At 52.7% G+C, this 23,549-nt stretch overlaps 1 protein-coding gene across 1 annotated transcript in view; it reads left to right on the plus strand.

Annotated features, from left to right (window-relative positions):
* Nucleotides 1-10,105: 10,105 nt before the first annotated feature.
* Nucleotides 10,106-23,549, plus strand: part of RAPGEF1 (Rap guanine nucleotide exchange factor 1) — a gene marked incomplete at both ends in the record, with an annotated part of 125,295 nt that continues 111,851 nt past the window's right edge. Inside the window, one exon of the mRNA XM_080708867.1 lies at nt 10,106-10,166. Within this exon, the coding sequence (XP_080564993.1) occupies nt 10,106-10,166 (61 nt within the window). The remainder of the gene's footprint in view (nt 10,167-23,549) is intronic.

Here is a 23,549-nt window from a genome sequence, read left to right on the forward strand (position 1 = left end):
GAGGCTGGCTGAGAACCTGTGATCTTCCTGTCTCCGTCTCCCAAGTACTGAAATTATAAGCATGCGCCACCACACCCAGGTTCCTTTGAAAAAAAAAATTTTTTTTTTTTTGTACTGGGAATTGAACCCAGAGGCCTTCTACTAAGCTACACCCCCAGCCCTATTTTTATTTTTTATTTTCATTTCGAAACAGGGTCTTGCTAGGTTGATGAGAGCCTCACTGCTTGCTGAGGCTGGCCTTGAACCTGTGATCCTCCTGTCTCAGCCTCCCATGCTTGGGATTACAAGTGTGTGCCACCATACCCGGCCTCCAATGGATTTTTTTTTTTTTTCGTGGTGCCAGGGATGAAACCCAGAGGCTTTCTACCTTTGGCTACAATCCCAGACCTATTTTGTATTTTTTATTTGGAAACAGGGTCTCACTAAGTTGCCGAGAGCCTCACTAAGTAGCTGAGGCTGGCTTCGAACCTGCGCGATCCTCCTGTCTCAGCCTCCCAAGCGCGGGGATCACAAGCGTGCGCCACCACGCCCGGCTCTCTGATGGATTTTTAATAGTGAAAAATCTGAAAGGACATACGCTAAACTGTCAACTCTGAGGAGTGATTTTCACTTTCTGTTTTGTATGTCTGTTGGCTTTTATTTTTTAAAGGATGAATCCATATCTTCTGTGAGATTTAACAACTTAGAGATTTGTGGCTTGAGCCCAAGGGTTTAGTGCCAGCCTGAGGAGGGAAGAGGGAGAGGGAGAAGGAGAAAGGGAGAGGCGAAGAAGCCGGGCGTGGTGGCGCACGCTCGTCATCCCAGCATTCCGGAGGCTGAGACCGGAGGATCGCGGTTCGCGGACAGCCTCAGCAAGTAGTGAGGCCCTCTGCAACTCAGTGAGACCTGGTTTCAAAATAAAGAATAAAAAATTGGGCAGGGGGTGTAGCTCGGAGGTCAAATGCCCCTGGGTTCCATCCCCGGTACAAAACAAAAAAAGAAGAAAGAAAGAAAAGAAAAAGAAAAAGAAAAAAAGGGAGAGGAGGAGAGAATGAGGGAGAGCTGGTGCCCTGCCCGTCAGATTTGAGCAGTTGCCACTAGGGGGCAGAAGAGCCACGTGTGTGGCGTCCACACTGCCCGCTGACCGCTGGCCACAACTTCCCGGAGCCACCGTGTTGTCCTGACTTGTCTGAGGAAATGAGAGGCCTGGGCCTCCGACACTGGCCGGCGTCAGCTGAGACCCCGGTCGCTCCACGTTCCCAGCATTCTTGAATTGTGCTGGAATACACGTCGCATAAAATGTACAATCCTGAGCCAGGTGTGGTGGAGCACGCCTGGAACCCCAGAGCGAAGCCAGCCTCAGCCATGCAGTGAGACTCCCAGCAACCTAGTGAGAGCCCGTGTCAAAATAAAAAGCAAACGAGGGCTGGAAGTGTATCTCAGGTAGAATGCCCCCGGGTTCAGTCCCCAGCACCATAAACAAACAAAATGATTTTTTTTTTTTTTTTTTTTTTTTTAGGATAGGGGGGCAGAACTGGGAATTGAACCCCGGGGACATTCTACCTCTAAACTACACCTCCAACCCTATTTTATTTTATTTTATTTTATTTATTTTTATTATTTTGAAGCAAGGTCTAAGTTGCTGAGGCTGTCCTTGAACCTGTGGTTTTCCTGCCTCAGTCTCCTAAGTAGTGAAATTATAGGTCTGGTCCACCACGCCCAGCTCCCCCCAGCACGTTTTTGTTTTTTAAGTGTGTGTGTGTGTGTGTGTGTGTGTGTGTGTGTGTTACTGAGAACTGAACCCAGGGGCACTCTACCCCTGAGTTATACCCCAGCCCTATTTTTTATTTTGAAACAGGTTCTCGCTAAGTTGCAGAAGGCCTCCTTAAGTTGCCGACTGCAGGCTTACACCACCACACACACAGCTTTATTTTGAAACAAGGCCTTGCTGCGTGGCTGAGGCTGCTTCAGACCTGCAATCTCCCAAATACCAGGATTACAGGTACACACCCCAACACCGGCTCAATTTACCCATTTTTTTTTAAAGTATTGCCTGTGCCTTTGGTATTGTGTCAAAGAAATCATTGTTGGAGCCAGTGTCACGGAGCCAGTGCCCATCTGATTTCTTCTGAAGGTTTTGCGTCTTTCTTTTGGGCCGTGGACCTATTTTGAGCTTAGTTTTGAGCCTGGTGTTAGGCAAGGGTCCAACTTCATTCCTCTGAGTGTGAATATCCAGGATCCTCAGCACCCCGGAGGGGAGATGATCTTTTTTTTTTTTTTTCATGTTAACAAAGCAAAAATATGGAACGCTTCATGATTTTGCGTGTCATCCTTGCGCAGGGGCCATGCTAATCTCTGCATCGTTCCAATTTTAGTATACGTGCTGCTCTTCGCGAGCACAGATGATGTTTTTTTACTGAGTGATCCCGTAGCCCGGTCTCCCCATGTCTCGGCAGTGCTGGGATCAACTGAGCCAGGTGCCTGCCCCGCGAATGTCAGGCGAGTGCAGCACCGAGCGACGCCCCCAGTCCTACCCTTCTTTCTTTATCCAAGAGCCTCCTGTTCATTATTCCCGCTTGGTAGCAAGGTTTGAAATCAGGAATCACAAGTCCTCAGGCTTTGTGCTTTTTCAGGATTGTTTAGCAATTGGTCTGCTTTTTGTTTGTTTGTTTGGTTGGTTTGTGGTACTGGGGATGGAACCCAGGGGCATTCTACCCCTGAGCTACACTTTAAGCCCTATTTTTTATTCTTTATTTTGAAACAGGGTCTCGCTGAGTTGCAAAGGGCCTCACTGAGTAGCTGAGGCTGGCTGCGAACCGCGATCCTCCTGTCTCAGCCTCCCAAGTACTGAGAGGACAAGCGTGCGCCACCACGCCCGGCTGCTATGGTTTGAATGTGCTTAGTCCCCAAAGGTTCGTAGGCTAGAAGGTGGGTCCTCCAGGTCACAGGAGTGCTGGGACCTTTAAGAGGTGGGGCCCAGTGATGGACAGTTGGGTTCCCAGGTCCCACCCTGGGGAGGGGCCAACACCGGCTTTCGGGAGTGGGCTAGGTCCCGGAGGACTGGGTTAGATACCCACAGAGCAGGTCACGATAGAGCAAGCCTGCCCCGGCCCTTTGGCCTCTTTGCACCCCCCTGTCATGTGATGAGACCCCTGAACTTGGGACTCTCAGCTTCGAAACCCAGGAGGCGAAATAAGCCTCCTAGGGCTGGGGGTGGAGCTTACTAAGAGAGCACTTGCCTGGCAAGTGTACGGCCCTGGGTTCCATTCCCAACACTGAAAATAAAGGAATAAATTACATAACCTTCTTTTCCCTTTAAAGTATTCAGTCTGAGATATTTTGTTACAGGAACACAAAGCCGACCAACACAGGGTCCTTTGAGACTCCAGATTAAATTTTTTTTTTTGTGTGTGTGTGTGGTCCTGAGGACAGAACTCAGGGGCATTCTACCTCTCAGCTACACCCCCCAGCCCTATTTTATTTTTAATTTGAAACAAGGTCTCACTAAGTTGCAGAGACACCCCCAGCCCGATTTTATTTTTCATTTGAAACAAGGTCTCACTAAGTTGCAGAGACACCCCCAGCCCGATTTTATTTTTTATTTGAAACAAGGTCTCACTAAATTGCAGACACCCCCAGCCCTATTTTATTTTTTATTTGAAACAAGGTCTCACTAAGTTGCAGAGGGCCTCACTAAACGGCTGAGGCTGGCAGAGAACCTGGGATCCGCCTCTTCTAGCTTCCCAAGTACTGGAATTACAAGCATGCACCACCGTACATTTAATTTTGCTACTGGGGATTGAACCCAGGGGCATCCTACCTCTGAGATACACCCCCAGCTCTTTCTATTTTAATTTTAATTTTAATTTTTGAGAGTCTCACTTAGTCGCTGAGGGTGTCACTACGTTGCCAAGGCTGGTCTCAACCTGTGATCCTCCCGTCTCAGCCTCCCAAGTGCTGGGATTACAGGCATGTTCTACCACACTCAGTGGAATTTGAGCTTTCCATCCCCAAGCTCTCTTAAAATTCCAAGGACTCAGCTCTTGTTCATCTTTTTTTTTTACACAAGGATGTACAATCTACGCAAATCGAATTAAACTGAATGTAAGATGAGCCTACGTGATTGGCATGGTGGCACATACCTATAACCCCGGTACTCGGGAGACAAGAGGATTACAGGCTCAAGGGCAGCCTCAACAACTTGGTGAAACCCTCAGGAACTAACGAGACCTGTTTCAAAATATATAATAAAATAGGGCTGGAGGCGTGGCTCGGAGGACAACACCCCGGAGTTCAATCCTTAGTACCACATACACACAAAAATAAGAAGGTACTGGGGCAGCAGGGAACCTCAACACGCCCCTGTCCTTGTTTTAGGGTCCTGGGGACTGAATCCAGGGGTACTCTACCTCTGAGCTACATCCCCAGCCCTTTATTTTGAAAGAGAGTCATCTTCTAAGTTGCCAACTTTGGTCTCAAACCCGCAACCCTCCTGTCTCAGCCTCCCAAGTGCTGGGATTACAGGCCTGTGCTACCATGCCCAGCTACCTGACACCGCTGCTTATAGTAACAATAATTTTCAGTTTTTATACTTTAGGTTGTTTGGACTAACTGTCTTGCTGGCCTGGAAGAAACTGCTCTCCCAGGGTTAACTAATTCTTTCTTTCCCTTTTTTATTTCTTTTTATTTATTTATTTATTTATTTATTTTATTTTATTATTTTTTTTTATGGTGGTACTGGGGTTCCTGGAAGCCCTTCTACCTCCGGGATACACTCCCACGGGCTACACTCCCAGACCTATTTTTTAACTTTTTTATGTGGAAACAGGGTCTCTTAAGCCAGAGAGGCTGGCTCCGAACCAGCGCGATCCTCCTGTCTCCGCCTCCCAAGCTTGGGGATTACAAGCGTGCACCACCACGCCCGGCTCTTTTTTAAAATTTTTACTTTTAGCTGGGTGTGGTGGCGCATGCCTGTAATCCCAGACTTGCAGATTCAAGGACAGCCTTCATGGCCAGCCTCAGCTACTAAGTGAGACCCTCCAAAACTTGGTGAAACCCTCTTTCAAAAGAAAAAAGAAGCTGGGCATGGTGGCATATTCCTGGAATCCCTGTACTTGGAAGGCTGAGACAGGAGAACCGCAAGTTTGAGGACAGCTTCAGCAAGTAGTGAGACTTTCATCAACCTAGTGAGATCCTGTTTCTAAATAAGAAATAAAATCAGGCTGTAGTGTATCTCAGAGGTAGAATGCCTCTGGGTTCAATCCCCAGTACCACAAGAAATAAGTAAGTAAATTAATTAATTAATTAAAAAATAGGGTCAGGGTGTAGCTCAGTGGTGGAATGTTCCTGGACTCAAATTACAACATCAATCAATAAATAAATTAACTAACTAGTTTATGTATGTATGTATGTATGTATGTATGTATGTATGTATTTTTACTTCTTTGTGGTGCTGAATATTAAACCCATGGATGCTCCAGGCGTGGTGGCGCACGCTTGTGATCCCCGCACTTGGGAGGCTGAGACAGGAGGATCGCACGGGTTCGAAGCCAGCCTCGGCTACTTAGTGAGGTTCTCAGCAACCTAGTGAGACCCTGTTCCCAAATAAGATATAAAATAGGTCTGGAAGGATAGTCCAGAGGTAGAAAGCCTCTGGGTTCCACCCTAGTACCACCAAAATGTAAATAAATAAATAAACCCAGGGATGCACTACCACAAAACTATAGCCCCAGCCCTTTTTATTTTTTTTGTATTTGAAACAGGGTCTCTCTAAGTTACTGGCACTGGCCTCGAACTTGTAGCCTCCTGTCTGAGCCTCCCAAGTAATGGGGTTACAGGTGGAGGCCACCACGCCCAGTGTGCCATTTTTTGTTTGCGTGTTGTTATTTACCAGAATAATTTTAATTCCTTCCAGGATTGAAAAGTAAGCAGGAAGGGAGAGCACAGATAAGACACACTGACTACACCTAACATTTCAACTTCTTCCACGTATGAATTATTGACATTAATAGGAACTTTTTTTTTCAAATACAAAGTGAATTTGTAAGCCGGGCAGACATGGTGGCGCACGCTTGTCATCCCAGCATTTGGGAGGCTGAGACAGGAGCATCATGGTTCGTGGCCAGCCTCAGGTACTACTTAATGAGGCCCCTTGCAACTCAGTGAGACCCTGTTTCAAAATAAAGAATAAAAAAATAGGGCTGGAGGTGTAGCTTGGAGGTAGAATGTCCCCTGGGTTCCATCCCCAGTGCCAAAAGAAGTGAATTTGTGGCCGGGCGTGGTGGGCACGCTCATCATCCCAGCACTCGGGAGGCTGAGACCCCAGGATCGCGGTTCGCGGCCAGCCTCAGCTACTTAGTGAGGCCCTCTGCAACTCAGTGAGACCTGGTTTCAAAATAAAGAATAACAAATAGGCCGGGCGTGGTGGCGCACGCTTGTAACCCCCGCGCTTGGGAGGCGGAGACAGGAGGATCGCACAGGTTCGAAGCCAGCCGCGCTCGCTGGTTTAGGAGACCCTGTTTCCAAATAAAAATGTAAAAATAGGCTTGGGAGTGTAGCCCGGAGGTAGAAGGGCTTCCGGGAACCCCAGTACCACACACACACAAAAAAAGAATAAATTGGCCAGGTGTAGGTACCACACCCTTGTAATCCCAGTACTTGGAGGATCACACAGGTTCGAAGCCAGCCTCAGCTACTGAGTGAGGCGTTCAGCAACTTAGTGAGACCCTGTTTCCAAATAAAATATAAAATAGATCTGGAAGTAGAGCCCAGAGGTAGAAAGCCCCTGGGTTCCATCCCCAGTACCACAGAGAGAGACAGAGAGAGACAGAGAGAGAGAGACAGAGAGAGAGAGACAGAGAGAGAGAGAGAGAGAGAGAGAGAGAGAGAGAGAGAGAGAGAGAGAGAATATAAAATGTTTTTGTCATAGGACACTAACCACGGTTTCCTCCTCACAGCACCTTCCCCAAATCCTGCCTGTGATGGTAGCTTGATTTATTTATTTATTTATTTATTTATTTATTTATTTATTTACATATTTTTGCAATGCTGGGGATGGAACCCAGGGGCATTCTACCTCTGAGTTACACCCCCAGCTCTATTTTCTTCTTTCCTTCCTTCCTTTCTTCCTTCCTTCCTTCCTTTCTTTCTTTCTTTCCTTTGCAGGTTTGGGGATGGAACCCAGGGGCATTTTACCTCTGAGCTACACCTCCTGCCCCATTTTTTATTCTTTTATTTTGAAACAGGGTCTCACTGAGTTGCCAAGGTAGCTGAGGCTGTCCGCGAACCGCGATCCTCCGGTCTCAGCCTCCCAGATGCTGGCATGACAAGCGTGCGCCACCGCGCCCGGCTTTGACGGTAGCTTATCTGATTTATGTATTTCAAGGTGAACGGGAGGGAAAACGAGCCCCTTGGTTCTGTGCTGCTTATTTGTACGTGGGCTGAGAGCAGTGAGCAGGGCCGGATCCCTGACATGGAGCCTCCCACCTGCTACTACAGTGCGCTGTTATGCCGGGCGTGGGGCGCACGCTTGTCATCCCAGCACTCGGGAGGCTGAGACGGGAGGATTGCAGGTCCAAAGGGCCTCGGCAATGGAGCAAGGCTCTCAAAAACCTAGTGAGGTCCTGTTTCCAAACGAGAAATAAAAAATTGAACTAGGGGTATGACATGGAGGTAGAATGCCTTTAGGCTTAATCCCCAACACACACACACACACACACACACACACACACACACACACACACACACACAAAATAAAGTATGTTGTTATTCAGTACTTGCGTGACACAGTCTGGCTCCCAATTAAGCTGTGAAGTCTTCCGAGGGAAGACTCAATTGTGTCCATGTTTAGAGGACCACCGCCTGGCCCTAGTAGGCTTCTCGAACCTTCAATGACTTTATTGTTTTTTTGGTTTTGATCCTGGGGATTGAACTCAGGGGCATTTTGCCTTTAAGCTATATCCCCAGCCCAATATATGTGTGTGTGTGTGTGTGTGTGTGTGTGTGTGTGTGTGTGTGTGTGTGTTTGGTGGTACTGGGGTTCCTGGAAGCCCTTCTACCTCCGGGCTACACTCCCAGACCTATTTTATATTTTTATTTGGAAACAGGCTCTCTTAAGCCAGCAAGGATGGCCTCGAACCTGTGCAATCCTCCTGTCTCCACCTCCCAAGTGCGGGGATTACAAGTGTGCGCCACCATGCCCGGCTCCATTTTATATTTTTAAAAATTTGAAACAGGGGCTGGCTAAATTGTGGAGGTTGGCCTTGAACCTGCAAGCCTCCTTTCAAACCTCCTGCAAGCCCTGGGATTATAGCTGTGTGTCACCACACCCTGCCTCCAGTGACAGCTCCTTAGGGTGCTGGAGAAGGTCTACAGCTGAGCCCCAGGGCTCCCATCTGAAGGGAGTTGAGTAGGGCAGGCATGTTCTGTTGAGTCCCACCAAAGTTGGGGGGGCAGTCCACCACTTGGCAGGAATGGTGGGGTCAGCAGAAGGCCTTCTTTATATTTGTGGCACTGGGGATTGAATCCAGAGGCATTCTACCTCCAAGGTATACCCCTAGCCCTATTTTATTTCTTTTATTTTTGAAACAGGTCTTGCTAGGTTGATAAAGCCTCACTACTTGCTAAGGCCGTCCTCAAACCTATGGTCTTCCCGTCTCAGCTTCCCAACCACTGGGATTCAGGCAGGCCTCACCATGCTGGCCTTTTTTGGGGGGGGTTGGTGGGTACTGAGGATGAAACCCAGGGGCTTTCTACCTCCAGGCTATACTCCCAGACCTATTTTATATCTTATTTGGAAACAGGGTCTCACTAAGTTGCTGAGAGCCTCACTAAGTAGCTGAGGCTGGCTTCGAACCTGTGCGATCCTTCTGTGTCAGCCTCCCAAGTGCTGGGATTACAAGCGTGCGCCACCACGCCTGGCTCTGAGGCTGGCTTTGAACCTGTGCGATCCTCCAGTCTCAGCCTCCCCAGTACTGGGATTACAAGCATATGCCACCATGCCTGGAATTTTTTTTTTAAAACAGAGTTTCACTTAATCACGGAGGGCCTAAGTTGCTGAGGCTGCCTGTGAACCTGAGATCCTGCTGTCTCAGCTCTGGGAGTACTGTGGGAGGTGCTGTAGGGTCACTCCCAGGCTTTGGTGTGGAGGCTCCAGTTGGATTGGGGTTCGAGGACAGCCTCAGCTCCATAGGGAGGCCAGCTGCAACTTAGTGAGACCCTGTTTCAAAACAAAGAACCAAAAATAGGGCTGAGGTTGTAGCTCAGAGGTAGAATGCCCCTGGGTTCCATCCCCAGTACTGCAAAAATAAATAGATAAATAAGAAGGGAGTGCTTTATCCTTGGCTAGGGGGAGAGGGGCCAGGTCTCCAGATGGCAGAAAGCTAACCTGGTACCCCAGCTGTGACAACCAGCTATGTCCCCAGCTGGATCACTTTCTGTCTTTGGCGTGGAGTTTCTGGTCTGCAGAGGGTGCTCAATATTGGAGGGTGGGTGCAGTTCCATGTCCTGGGGTGGAAAACCGGGGTCAACAGTGGGTCCTGCGCTGCAGGTGAGGGGCAGGCCAGGCTGGGGGCCGTGCCAGGCCCTGGGCGCCGGGGCTCAGCCCGGGTGGGTTCCGAGCGCTGCGGCGGGGACTCCGAGCCGGCAGGGGGCGCTGTGCGCGGCGGCGGGGACTCCGGGCCGGCAGGGGGCGCTCTATGCGGCGGCGGCGGGGACTCCGGGCCGGCAGGGGGCGCTCTATGCGCCGGCGGCGGGGACTCCGGGCCGGCAGGGGGCGCTCTATGCGGCGGCGGCGGGGACTCCGGGCCGGCAGGGGGCGCTCTATGCGGCGGCGGCGGGGACTCCGGGCCGGCAGGGGGCGCTCTTCGCGGCGGCGCGCGGCTTCCGGCAGGTGGCGCCGTGGCCGCGGCGGCGGCCGGGCGGGCGGCGGCGGGCGCTCGGCCGGCTCGCGGGCCGGAGCGGCGGGCGGCGGAGCGGCGGCGGCGGCCGGGCGGGCTGGAGCGCGGGCGGCGAGCGCGGGGGCCGCGGCCGCGCGGGGCCCGCCATGGCGGCGCGGGCGTGAGGCCAGGCCCGAGGCGAGCGGCGGGCGCGCCGGCCGGGGGCCCCGCGGCGGCCCGGCCCGGGCCCGATGAGCGGCGGCCTCGGCCTCCGGCGCAGCCCGGAAATGTCTGGCAAGATCGAGAAAGCAGGTGAGCGGCGGCCTCGTGGCGGGCCATCTTGGCCCCGGCGGGCGGAGCGGCCGCGGCCCGGGCGGTGTCACTCTCCCGAGCCCGGAGCGTAGATTTAGCCCCGGGTGGCGGCCGGGGCGGCCCCGGGCGGGCGGCAGGCTGGCCGCGTCCGGGCAGGTTTTCCGGGCGCCGCCAGCTTGGCCCGGATCCCGCCCCGAGCGGGCCGTGCGCGGACCGAGGGCTGGGGAAAACCTCCGCTCTTTGTGCGCCCGGGTGTCGGGGAGTCGCCTCCCTGGCGGATTCCCTGGGCTTGGCCTATCCTGGGAGTAGACGCCCCGAGGAGTCAATTACCGCGGTGCATCTGGGGCTCCGGGCTCCATTAGCCGGCGACACCTTGCAGGGCGAATGTCTGGGTGCAGGGCGAGGCAGGGGCCGGCCAGGGCGGCGTCGGCTGTCACAGCCGTAGGAGGTCAGCCTGGAGCAGTGTAGGCAGGCACGCCTTGGGGTCTGGAGAGGGGTCAGTAGCACTGATTTTTGGAAGTTGTTTGTGTTCCCCAAGCTCAATCGGGCTCCTCTTCTGGGATGCATCTCTGCAGTGGACCCAGAAGGCGATGTAACTTTTGCAGCCTGCGGTTTAAGCACAGGAAGGAAATTTTTGTAGCCTCTGTTGAGGGTTTGCAGTGTATGCGGCTGGGTGCTTAGCTTCCTAAATGTGTTGCTTCTTAAATCTTTGCAGATTCTCTGCGAGAGAGAATAAGGCCCCAGTTTTACGGGCTCAGAGAGGTTCAGTGAACTTCTGTAGCCAGCCCAGCATGGGGGCAGCCCCCTAGCCCTCTGACCTAAAGCTGGAGCACCTTTCCCAGGAGGAGGCCCCTTGTTTTCCGGGTGCTGTTTCTAGGGTGTTTTCTCAACAGCGCTCTGGCCCCAGGGCCTTGCCTGGTGACCATGAGTCGCTCTCCCGCACAGGTGCCGGTTCAGAAATATCTGTCCATCTGTGTGGCGTCTCAGGAACTCCCCGTGCAGCGGCTCCTCCGAATGGCACTGCTTAGAAACTTGGGTAGTTTCTTTAAAAATAACAGCAGCTGGTTATTCTTTGATTATCCGAATATTATACGTTCATTGTCAAAAACTTGGGCTTGGCGGGGGGGGGGGGGACGATCAACAGCACAAAATGAGACTGACCTGTCGTCCCATGAGCCGTTTTCCACAGCTCGGATGACATGGCCTTGCGCTTGGTTCTGTGGTACCAGTCCATTTCAGCATAAGGCACATCGGGCCTTCTGTGGCCACTGCCTTCTGCTGGAGGCCATAGTAGATGCAAACACCAGCAGGTGTCTGTCCTCAGAAACACCGGAGCAGGCGGCTGGACGGCTGGACCCAGCCATACTTGGGCTGCCAGTTTGCACGTGAGGCTGCGGTGGGCCCAGGTCAGGGAAGGGCCTTATCGGCAGGGAGGGATGAGGAAAGCTCTGGAGGGGACCGGGTCTGCTAGGCTCTGAAAAGAAGGCTGGGATATCCTGGGGGAGGCTGCGGAAGGAGGGCTGAGTGGACAGGGCTGAGCAGGGGCTGTGGAGGAGCGGGAGGAGGATGCGCTGTGAGAAATAGCTCCAAGACAAAGTTCTAAGGTTGGCAGGAGCAGGGTTGGCACCTCTTCTGGTGTTGGGGTCGCAGATGCGGAGCTGGCGGGAGGCCCAGCTCTCTTGCTTGCAAAAGCTCTTTTGATGCACGCCCGCTGAGGAGGGTTGGGCGATTCCTGGAGTAAGGGCTAAACCTTTCATCTGGTCATTATAAGTCAACTTCCTTCTGTACTTTGACACTTTCTGGGTAGGCTTCTGTTGGAGTTTTTCATTTTGTCTTGTTTTTAAGATGGGGTCTTGCCAAGTTGCCCAAGTTGGCCTTGAAATCATCATCCTCCTGTTCCCCCCCGCCCCCCAGTAGCTGGAATTGCAAGTATGTGCCTCCAAGCTGGCGCCTGATGGGGTTTTGTAAGTGGACCTGCTACTCAGTCATCAGAGGAGTGTTTGACTTGAAGGAGCCGTCCTTCGGTGAAGTGACTGGTCTCCAGGAATTACGCAGCCTCGCGCCCAGCAAACAGTCGTTGCTGTGAGGTGTGCTGTTTGTGCTGCCTTGAAGCACCGGCGGGTGTTTGTAGTCCCTTCCCTCTGAAAGTAGAAGGACCACCATTTCTACTCCTCAGGGCTTTCTGAGGGAGCCGTAAAGCTCCTTTACACACCCTCAGGGCCTGGGGAGGCCCAGCCGCCTCTTTGGCCTGCAGGTGAGCTGGCTTCCTTCCAGCCCCGGGGCAGATCTTCCACGCCTGCCACTCTTCTCTTCAGGGCCTCGCTTGTCCAGCAGCACCTGGCAGCCACATACATCTCAGAGGACACGCTGCCTCATGGGGACACAGACGGGCAGGCCTCACAGTCGGCTGTCAGGCACCATGGGGGTTAAGACCCTGGGTTCCAGGGGTGGCCGGGCCCATCAGGGTGGAGGGCAGGAAGAGGCTGGGGTGAGGGCAGCCAGGGGCCTTGGGTGCGCTGTGGGCAGGTGCCGAGGACAGCTCCTAGGAACCCAGAGGGGCTTGTGGTGCAGGACCCCAGGAGTGGGGCCGGGGCCGTGGCGTGGGTCTGGTTGTGCACGCTCATGTTTCTTCCAGACACTGTGAGACGAGTCGTGCTCTGGCATTTCTGGAGCTTAAGGCCGGCCAGGCAGCTGGGGGCTGGCATCGTCTTTTGATGCACAAGTGTTCCTGAAGAAGAAAAAGAGCTGATGGTCTCCCCCCCCCCCAGGGGCATTCTACCTCTGAGTTACACCCCCAGCCCTATTTTTTATTCTTTATTTTGAAACAGGGTATCACTGAGTTGCAGAGGGCTTCACTTAGTAGTAGCTGAGGCTGTCTGCCAAACGCTCTTCTCCTTGTCTCAGCCTCCCAAATGCTGGGATGACAAGTGTGCGCCACCACGCCCGGCTTTTATCCTTTATTTCGAAACAGGGTCTACTGAGATGGAAAGGGCCTCACTAAGTAGCTGAGGCCGTCCACAAACCACAATCCTCCTGTTTCAGCCTCCCAAATGTTGGGATTACAAGCATGTGCCGCCACACCCAGCTTGATGGCATATATATATATATATATATATATATATATATATATATATTAGTGTGTGTGTGTGTGTGTGTGTGTGTGTGTGTGTGTGTGTGTGTTACTGGGGGGTGGGACCCAGGGGCTTTTCTACCTCTGGGCTATACTCCTAGACCTATTTTATACTTTATTTGGAGACAGGGTCTCACTAAGTTGCTGAGAGCCTCACTCCGTACTGAGGCTGGCTTGGAACCTGTGTGATCCTCCTGTCTCAGCCTCCCAAGCGCTGGGATGACAAGCATGCGCCACCACGCCCTGATGGTCAATATTTTAAATCAGGAAATTACTCAGAAATCTCAGGTTCCTGATTCTCGTGAAAAGCGAGGACCTCTGGGAACCCCGAGCCCTCGTTGGAACCTCCTGAACCTCCACGGAGCCCCTGGCCCCCGCCAGCCACACCGCTGACTCCCACCGCCCACGTGACTGCTGACACTTGGATTTGTGTCCCTGGTTTTTTTTTTTTTTTTTTTTTTTTTTTTTTTTTTTTTGCGGTACAGGGGGTGGAACTTGGAGGCTTTCCACCTCCAGGCTATACTCCCAGACCTATTTTCTATATTATTTGGAAACAGGGTCTCACTAGGTTGCTGAGAGCCTCACTAAGTAGCTGAGGCTGGCTTCGAACCCGTGCGATCCTCCTGTCTCAGCCTCCCGAGCACGGGGGTGACAAGCGTGCGCCACCACGCCCGGTTTGTGTCCCTGTTTTGAAGACGCGATTCACGATTGTTTGCATTCGATCTGGACATTGGGATCTTTGCCCCATTCCTTTGTTGGCTGGCTACTCGGTTCCTTCGTCCACCAGAGCTGCCAGGCGCTGTACTGGCCTTGGGGTCTGGCGGGAGCTCGGCAGCTCAGGTCACCCACTGTACCAAGGGCATTGGCCCGTGGTTACAGGAGTGGCCTCAGAGTGGTGGTGGCGGCTGTGGACTGCTGTAACCCAAGGAGATTTCAGGAGGGCCATGAGGACGAGGGGATTAGCTGGCACAGCCTGCTGGGGCTCGCCCGCCAGGCCCCTGCAGCTGCAGGAAGGGTCCTTCAGTGCTGACCGCTCATCGCACGCTCCTCTGCTCTCTGCTTCCTTCCTCCCCCACCCGGTGCGTCCAGCAGGGAGTTTCTGGAGCACCATCTGAGCCCTGGAGTTACAGTCCTGGGCAACATGGGCCAGAGCCCCGTCTCTGGGCCTCACTAGCTGGGGCAGACAAAACAGTACCAAGAAAGAAAGAAATTACACAAAGTCCTTTTTTCCCCTCCCTTGTGTGTGCGGCTTTCCTCCCTCTCTGCTTCCTGCAAACACAGTTTGCTTAGAAGTTTCATCATTTACCAACCCCCTGGTCGGCGCTCGCTCCCCGGGGCCTTGGTGAGTTCGGTGGCCACAGGCCCACCCGGCACTCCAGCAGTAGACAGAATAAACGTGGGTCTGACTCCATGGGCTCCATTTTTCAAATGCTCAAAGCTGCTTTTATTATAAAGTGAAAGGAAATGCAGTGACCGTCTTCCTGGTAACTCCTAGTCAGCCTGTGTCTTCTTACAAGCACTAGCACAGGCGGGGTGGACACCCTAGCGAGCGTGCCCATTTCACCTCGCTTGGGTGGCAGCCCTGAGGATGAGGGTGGGCAGAGCGGCCTCATTTTGCACCTGTGGGCAGCAAAGGCCCCAGGGAAATTTGGCTACTTGCTCAAGATCGAAGCCATAGAGAAGTGAAACGGGGAACCGCCTCTGCAGAGCGCCGGCCAGCGCCTGCGTGCTGGCGCAACACAGCAGCTTTCGCTCTTAATTCTGGTCATGCTTCTACATTGCTTTTTTTATCTTAAGGGAAAAAAGTCTGCCATTTAAATTAAGGTAGAACCCACCTAGCCTTTAGGCTGTATAAGATATAATGCTAACAATACTAAAAATACTCTAAGGAGGCCAGGCGCGGTGGCGCACACTTATAATCCCAGTACTTGGGAGGCTGAGCGAGGAGGATCGTAGGTTCATGGCCAGCCTCAGCAACTTAGGGCCCAGAATGAAAAATAGGGCTGGGAGTATAGCTCGCAGGTAGAATGCCTCTCGGTTGGATTTCCAGTACCACAAAGGGGAAAAAAAAAACATAAGGAGATAAGAACTTGCCCTAACACAGACAAATGTGTGTTTTTTTGTTTGTTTGCTTTTGTTTTTTTAATCAACCACGGCAACCCCAAATGTTTCCTGGTCTGAGCAGCTGTTCGCAGAGGCCTTTTGAATGGGATTCCTTGTAGCCAGGAGACCTGAGAGGAGGCCTATGAAGATGAGTCATGTATGAGCTTGCAGAAAAGTCATTTCCCAAATTAGCACAGCTTACAGACTGCCTGGAACGCCAGGCTGGGCCTTACCTCAGTCCAGCTGAATGCTGCCTGTTGCCGTGATGACGCACTGGAGAGAGGCCCGCCGCCCACGCCGCCGCTCTGGGACAGGTGGCCGCGACCGCAGCCACTTTGCCCCAAGGGCTGTTTATGAGTAAACAAATAAAGCCCATAGTTTGTGAATTGTTAAGGGACCTGCCATCTTTGTTTCTAGTCCTTTGTTCAGACCAGTTGAGACCTGATGTGTCCTTGGGTGAGTCTGGCCCGTTTTGGGGTCTCATTTTCTCTGTCACCAGGAAGGGGTGGGGCTCTGAAATTAGGGTTCCTCTGTTTGTTTCTGTCTACAGGAGAAGGCCTTTGTATGATGGCTAGTGGGGAAGCCGTCCTCCCACCCTCCACCAAACTGTGAAAACCCACTTCCTGGGTGCCCTCCCGGTCCCCACCAGCACTCTCCCTGCACACCCTCCAGCCTCCCTTTCCTCTGGCAGATAGCGAGTCCCATGGAAAGGCCCCAAGGAAACACTAGGTAGAATGACATTGTTTAACTCATTCAGAATTCAAAGCTCCAGTTTCCTGTCTGTGAGTTAAAAATCAACAAATAAAGCCCTAAATAGACCATTAGCTCTGTGAGGGAGGGTACCTGTCGACCTCCGAGTGACCAACAGATGCCCAGCACACAGTAGGTGCTCAATACACATTTAATAAGAATGAGTAAACTTAGTTAATATTTTCAGAGTAAACTTGGGGTTCTGATTTCTTTTTTGCTCTTTCTTTTCTTTTTTTTCCCTCTTGTGTGTGTGTGGTGCTGGGATTGAACCCAGAGGCTTTCTACCTCCGAGCTGCATCATCACTCCTATTTTTTCTTATTCTTTATTTTTGAAACAGGGTCTCACTGAGCTGTGGAGGGCCTCGCTAAGCTGCTGAGGCTGGCCATGAACCTGTGATCCTCCTTTCTCAGCTTCCCAAAGACTGGGATTGTAAGCCTGCCTCACCACACCCGGCTAGGGCTTCACCGTCAGTCTCTGATTATTTTTAATCCCCCTTTGGTGCTCGGGACTGACTGTAGAGTCTTGGACTTGCTAGGCAAGCGCTCTGCCACTGAGCTCCATCCCAGCCCTGAGGAGCTTTAGATGTCGCTTCTGATTTCCAGTTGCCAATTAGACTGTCTCTTGGTGAAGTAGGAGGACTAGTATTCTGAAGAGGGCAGGGCTGTGTTAACCATGCCCGCTGATCAGTGCTTTCTTATGACTGAGGAGGCAGAGACTGGCTTCCCAAGCCAGTGTGCAGTGTATGCACCTCACTCGGGGCTACTCAGGAGACTGAGGCAGGAGATGGCCTGAGTCCAGGAGTTCTGGCCAGCCTAGGCAGCATAGCAAGACCCCATCTTAAAGATGGGCCAGCAGGAGGCTGCTGGCAGTGAAGCCAGTGGTGTGGCCAGGAGACAGCGCGCCCCGCCCACGGATTTGCCGGTCAGCGCGCACTGCTGGCTTCCATTTGTAATGGCGGCTTGGCCCTGTGGGACCTGTGGGAACAAGTACTCTTGGGCCTTGCCCATTCTGTGGAGAGCAGTTGTGATTTTGCCGGACAGTCACAAACCGAGCGAGGCCCGGAGCCCATGGGCGCGCTCCCCTTCCCTGTGCTTTTGCTGGCTCTGATGACATCACTCTCTTAACTCTGGTGACATGGTAGGAGTGGGCTTCCACATGCCCAGGGACCCTCTGCCTGTGAGGCAGCTGCCTGGTGATGAGGCCCCTGGCAGCATGGGGGTGCTTGAGAAGACAGCTGCCCTGCTGGAGCTCCCCGGGGTCACACTGGCTGACTTCTGCCCAGCCTGGCGCCCATAATGAGCCCTAGAATAGAAGTCCATCATCCCTAGCATTTTCTCCTGGTCTTAGAATGGCAGTGCCAGCTCCCTGCCCACCAGCTCTGTCTTTGAGGGGCTGGGAGGACCGCTCGCCGCCCTCTGGCTCCTCTTTGGTTTTGTCAAGGGGCTTGGGTGTCTCTCTTGCCACTTCCTCCTCTGTGCGCTGAGAGCAGTGGAGAGTCTTGGCTGAGTGGACTAGAAAGCTGGTGTTGATGGTCACAATTCCTTTCTTGCCCATTTTCTTCCGGGCTGTGGTTCTGGAGACAGATGACATTCTCTGAACCCGCCCACCTGCCGCTTCCTGGACATGGCTCCCGCCCCACCACGGCTCAAGCTTCTGCACCTGTCGGCCCCGAATGAGGCCTCTCTCTCTTGGATTTTCTCTGGCTGCAGAACTGTAGGCATTTCACAGCACACGACGCTTTGTGGTCCGGAAACTCTGCCCTGTTTTTAAAGCATAAAGACGGGGCCATCCAGCACAGCATGGTGTGGTGCTTCCCAGGGCCAGGGGCAGAGGGGCTGACTTCAGGCGTTTGCTTTATAGCTTTTAAACGTGTGTGCCATTGTGGGGACTTGGCAGGTGTGGCTGCCAGCCACATGCCGAGCTGTTAAAAACAGCGCAGGTGCGTGGCGCGGCGATATATGGGAGAAGGAAGGACGTAGAATGGGAAGGGAAGGCGGCTGAGCGCAGGGCTGTGGTGGCTCCAGACACCCGTGTCGCCGACCCAAAGCAAACTGAGCCTGCTTGGAAACAGTGGCTGTATCTGTTTGCTGGTTCTGGGCAATCACGTGCACCGGCCCTCCTCCAAGTGGCTGGTTGTGAACAAATAGATGGACAGTTGTGCCTGGGCCCTGGCATTGGCTCCTCTCGGGCCCTCCTTTCAATGATAAGGAAGAACCATAGTAGCAGCTGAGCTCACTAGGGTCTTGTCATGTGCCAGTACCAGGCTGTCCTGTGTGTTTTGCACATGTGATTTAATCCTTATAATAGGAGAAAGGTGCTGTCACTGTTCCCGCTCTGTAGAGGACACTAATAAGCCACAGGGCTTTTGACGTCTGGGATAGTTAAGATTTACACCCTCATCCAGTGAGTGGGCAGAGCCAGGACCAAAGCCCATGATTCTGAGGACACCATCCCCGGCCCTTGTGCGCGGGTGAGGCGGGCTTCCACGTGTCCAGCGACCCTCTGCCTGTGAGGCGGCTGCCGAGGTGGTGAGGCCGACACCGTGGAGGGCCTGGGACGGCTGGCCTCCTGGTCGCGCAGCTCAGGCAGCCCTGCCTCTTGCTGGGTGACCTCGGCAAATGGCTTCATCTTTCCGAGCCTCTGGTGTCTGTCGTAACGTGACAGATCCGCAGACCCGCCTGAGAGGCCTTTTCTCAGCTGACTGTGAGTCTAGGTTGCAGAACAAAGAGGGGCTTGGACACAGGGAGAGTTGTCTTGCTGGTGGTTTTTTTTTTTTTTTTTTTAACATGCCAAGGGCTACATGGCTCTTAACTACCATCAGAACAAAACCCATATAATCCTTTATTTCTTTCAAAACACTTCTCTAGACATTCGCTTCTTTGTTGCTTTAGATTTTATTAATCCCTTATTTCTTAACATAAGGTTTTGGCGTTAGATAGCACTTTTCTCTAATAAGAAAGATGTCAACTAGCCAGTTGTGGTGGCGCACACTTGTAATCCCAGCATTTGGGAGGCGGAGACCGGAGGATCGCTGTTTGCCGACAGCCTCAGCTATGCAGCGAGGCCCTTCACAACTCAGTGAGACCTTGTTTCAAAAAATAAAAAATAACACCAGGGGTGTAGCTCAGAGGTTGAATAACCCTGGGTTCCATCCCCAGTGCCGCAAAATAAATAAATAAATAAATAAATAAATAAATAAATAAAACAAGGGATGTCAACTAACATTTGTTTAGCACTTCCTGTATGCCAGGCACTGTGCTAGGAGCTTTAGCTTCAGATGAGTGTATAATTTAATTAATTGTAGTAATGGGAGAAACTGCAGACTGGCGTGTGTGTGTGTGTGTGTGTGTGTGTGTGTGTGTGTGATCACCCAGGGCACATGCTAGGCAAATGCTCTTCCCCTAGCTACATCCCAGCCTCTTTTACTTGTTTATTTATTTGTTTACTTATTTACTTACTTATTGAGACAGGGTCTCATGAAGTTGCTGAGGCTGGCCCTGAACTTAACGTTCCTCGTGCCTCAGCCTACCACGGGGCTGGGGTTAAAGCGTGGGCCACCGCACCCCACTTTATGCGCCCATTTGTCTGTTGAGAAAAGCGGGGCAGTGAAGGAAGAGACTCGCCCAGTCCCAGACTGGAGGGCCCTCGGCTCCCGCCCTAGCCGCTGGCCGCACTCCCCCGGCCAGGCTGGCCTGGTCTGCTGCAGGGCCTCAGGACGCACCACCTTTGTGCTTGCGTGGAGCCTGCCCTGGGCTCCCCTGGGGCTTTCTGGTCTCTGCAGGACAGTGACACTGGCTGTGCCTCTGCCTGCAGATTTCTGAGGTGCCTTCTGGTCTCGGTTACAGAATGGCGTAAAGAGCGCAGCGCCCGGCTGGGTGTGGCAGCACGTGCTGGTACTCGGGAAGCTGAGACAGGAGGGTTGCGGCCAGCCTCAGCAATTTAGCAAGGCCACTCCTGTTTCAAAATAAAAAATGAAAAGGGCTAGGGGGGATAGCTGAGAGGTAGAATGCCCCGGGTTAATTCCCAGTACCAAAAATAAACAAAGTGCATTGGCTGGAAATACTGCCTGACAGTGTGCTAGAGAGACTTTCACAGATGGTGCAGCAGAAGGAAGTGGGCCTTGTGAGTTAAAATGGTTTCCTCCAGCCAGCCAGCCCCGGCTGAGTGTCCCTGGATGCCAAGCAGCCTGTTTAGGTGGTGGGGGACTGGGACGGTAAGGGGTGTCAGTGCCCTGGAGGAGCTGGTCTGGCTGCCACCTCTGTGCACAGAGACTGGGCCTGGGCTGCACACGCTTGCTTTGTTAAAAAAGGCAGGAAGGAAGAGCATCCATGTGGCCCCGGCCTGCATCGATGCCCTGGCCAGTGTCCCTTGTAAGTCCTCAGCCTCACGCCTGTGCAATACTGCAGGGTGTCAGGACCAAGCCGTACTGAGTCTGGGCCTCAGTCCTCTCTGCAGCTGGGGGTTGGGCTTCCAGCTCTTGCGTATGACAGTCCAAGAATCTTGAGCAGGCCACTCCACCTTATCTGAGCCTCAATTCCTTATCAGTAAAGTGGAGAAAGTAAGAGTAGCACCTGCCTTTGCTGTTGAGAAGGCTCACACAGCATTTTAGCATCTTGACACCTGAGAAGCGCTTTGTCCTTAGTAAGGTCCTGTCTGCTCAAAAATGACCACTTCTGCAAAAATGGCAATATGGGTCGTGCATGGTGGCACGCACCCGCAACCCCGGTGCATGAGAGGCTGAGATGGGAGGATCCCAGGTTTGAGGGCAGTCTCAGCAACGTACTGAGGCTTTCAGTCCCCTAGTGAGATCCTGTTTCCAAACTGGAAATAAATAAAAAGCGCTAAAGGCATAGCCTGGAGGTAGAATGCCCCTGGGCTCAATCCCTAGGAGCCCCCCAAATGGTAATATGGTAAGTAAAATGTAGACCTCAGCCTCCACAGAAGAAAGGGAGGTCTCTGGCCACTGTGATGTTCCAGTGTCTTCTCTTTCTATGGTGCTGGAGAGTAAACGCAGGGCCTTGTGCCTTCTAAACAGCACTCTACCACTGAACCGCACCCTTCCTCCTCCCTCTCCCAACACTTGAGGATGCCGAATTCCAAAGAATAGACTTTTACAATTAAGCAGCGCCGGGGAAGAGGCAGTTCATAGGAGTAGGTGGCGTTTAACTTTAGCTGCATGTGTGCCCCAGCGCATGCAGACAGAGCAGGGGGTCCCGGCCTCCTTCTCTCGCACGTCTGTCTAGCAGGAACGGGACCGTGCTCGTGGGCCAAGGTTTACGTCAGAGCCACGGCAGGGCTGATCTAGCTGCGGGTGTATTTCTGCTCCATCCCGAGAGATGCCACTTCAGTGTCACCCAGTAGGGGTGACTCAGGATTAACCAAACCGCCTGTGTTCAGTTCTGGAGGCGAGATGATCAGAATGTGCTGCTTTTGTTAAATGATAAAACCCCACTTGTAGGGGCAAGCGGCTTAAAACGATGTCGAGTACCTCACCAGGGTGAATGCGTACCGTTTGCTTTTCTCCCTTGATGAACTCCCGGGGTTAAGATAAACTGAAGGATCCTGTTGTTGTGTGTTCCTTGACAGGGCGCTCCCGGGCGTTTCTGGCCTGTGAACGTGAGCGCCTGTCGCCGCCCGCAGATGTGTGCAGCTCGGGAACGTCCCTTGCAGAGGCCAAAGCCCAGTCACCCCTTTCACACTCCAGCCATCCGGCCCCGGAGCCGTAGGACCTCTCACTTCACACAGCCACGCTGGGTTGCACGTTTACCTCAGCGAGTGGAGAGTGCTGCGCAAATATTAATTCCGTGAGCTCATCACAACCAGAGGCGCAGATCAAAGGCATGCTTTTCTGTATGGTCGAGCCCAGTTGTTTCTGTTCAGAGGCAGCTGTCCATGAATGACACTGAATATCCGAGGTTTCATATTTGACAAGAGAGGGATCAGACTAGGGGTGGACCCCACTTCAGCCCAGGTGGCAGGGGCCCCAGGTCACATGAGTCACTGTCGACAGCGCGGCTTGGAATGGCTGCGCCTTTGGGTAAAGCAGGAGAGTGGGCGCAGCGCTACCCCGCCGGCACTGTGTCCTCCGCACGCCGCCGCCCTCCCGGGGCCCTGAGCTAGAGCAGAGGCTCCTGCGCTGCCTAAGGTCATAGGTCTGCCGAGGGTATGCTGGGCGCTCTGGGACCTAGTCCCCAGGGGGAAAGATTGATTATGTGCAGGCGTGTTTCTGCCAGCTGTAGATTCCTACTACCATGACATGAGAATTTCCACCCCCCTGGGCCTGGGAGAGGCGAGTAGAACTCGGGTGCTGGGACTATCAAGGCTCGGTTGCTCCCAGATCTCTCAGGTCTGGTTCAAGGGGCAGTCAGTGGTTATGTGCATTCCTAGGCTTCTGAGAGGATTCCGTGAGCTACTGCTTGTAAGTCACTTAGTTTAGTGCCTGTGTGAGTAAAAGGGGAACTTTCCCTGCTGCGTGGGAATTTTGAAAAATCTCTGTATAGTAGAATTGGCTTCTGTGAGCTGAAGTTCTGCTGCACTTGGGCATGTGCATAACACCTCCACTCCAGGATGCAGGGAAAACCTTGCGGCTGCTCCTACATGGTTTCTCCTCTCAGCTAGCAAACATCAATCTGTTTCCATCTAGAGCTACACATTTGCCTTTTCTAGAATGTTTTACAAATGTAACTACATGACTTGTAACCTGTGGACGTTGGCTTCTTTTACTGTGCATGCTGCCTTTGGGATAAGTTGATACTGTTACCACTAATTCCTTTTGTTTTGTTTTGCCTACTGGGGATGGAGCCCAGGGGCATTCTACCTCCAAGCTACACCCCCAGCCCTATTTTTTATTCTTTATTTTGAAACAGGGTCTCACTGGGTTGCAGAGGGCCTCACTAAGCAGCTGAGGCTGGCTGCGAACCTCCCAAATGCTGGGATTACAAGTGTGCGCCACCACGCCTGGCACTCATTTCATTTATGTTTTCTTTTATTACTGGGGTTCGAACCCAGGGGCACTCTGTTACTGAGCTCTGTTCCCAGAGCCTTTATTTTGAGGTGAGGCCTTGCTGAGTGTGCAGGATGGCCTTGAACTTGTGAGCCTCTTGCTCAGCCTGCGTGTTGCTGGATTACTAGCATGTGCAACAGTTCGTTCCTTTTTATTGCTGAGTAGTATTCCATTGTATGGACATGATAACTTTATATACATGAGAATTTGACCTTGATTAATCATTTAACTCTGCTTCCTAGAAATAGATAAAAACGACAGGGAACCAACAAAAGCAAACAACTCGCCGAGTGCGGTGGGCGCCTGTCATCCCCGCGCCCGGGAGGCGGAGACGGGAGGATCGTGCAGGTGCAGAGCCAGCCTCAGCTCCTGAGTGAGGCTCTCAGCAACTCAGTG

This window comes from Muscardinus avellanarius, assembly GCF_963383645.1.
Source record: "Muscardinus avellanarius genome assembly, chromosome: 13".
Taxonomy (NCBI): domain Eukaryota; kingdom Metazoa; phylum Chordata; class Mammalia; order Rodentia; family Gliridae; genus Muscardinus; species Muscardinus avellanarius.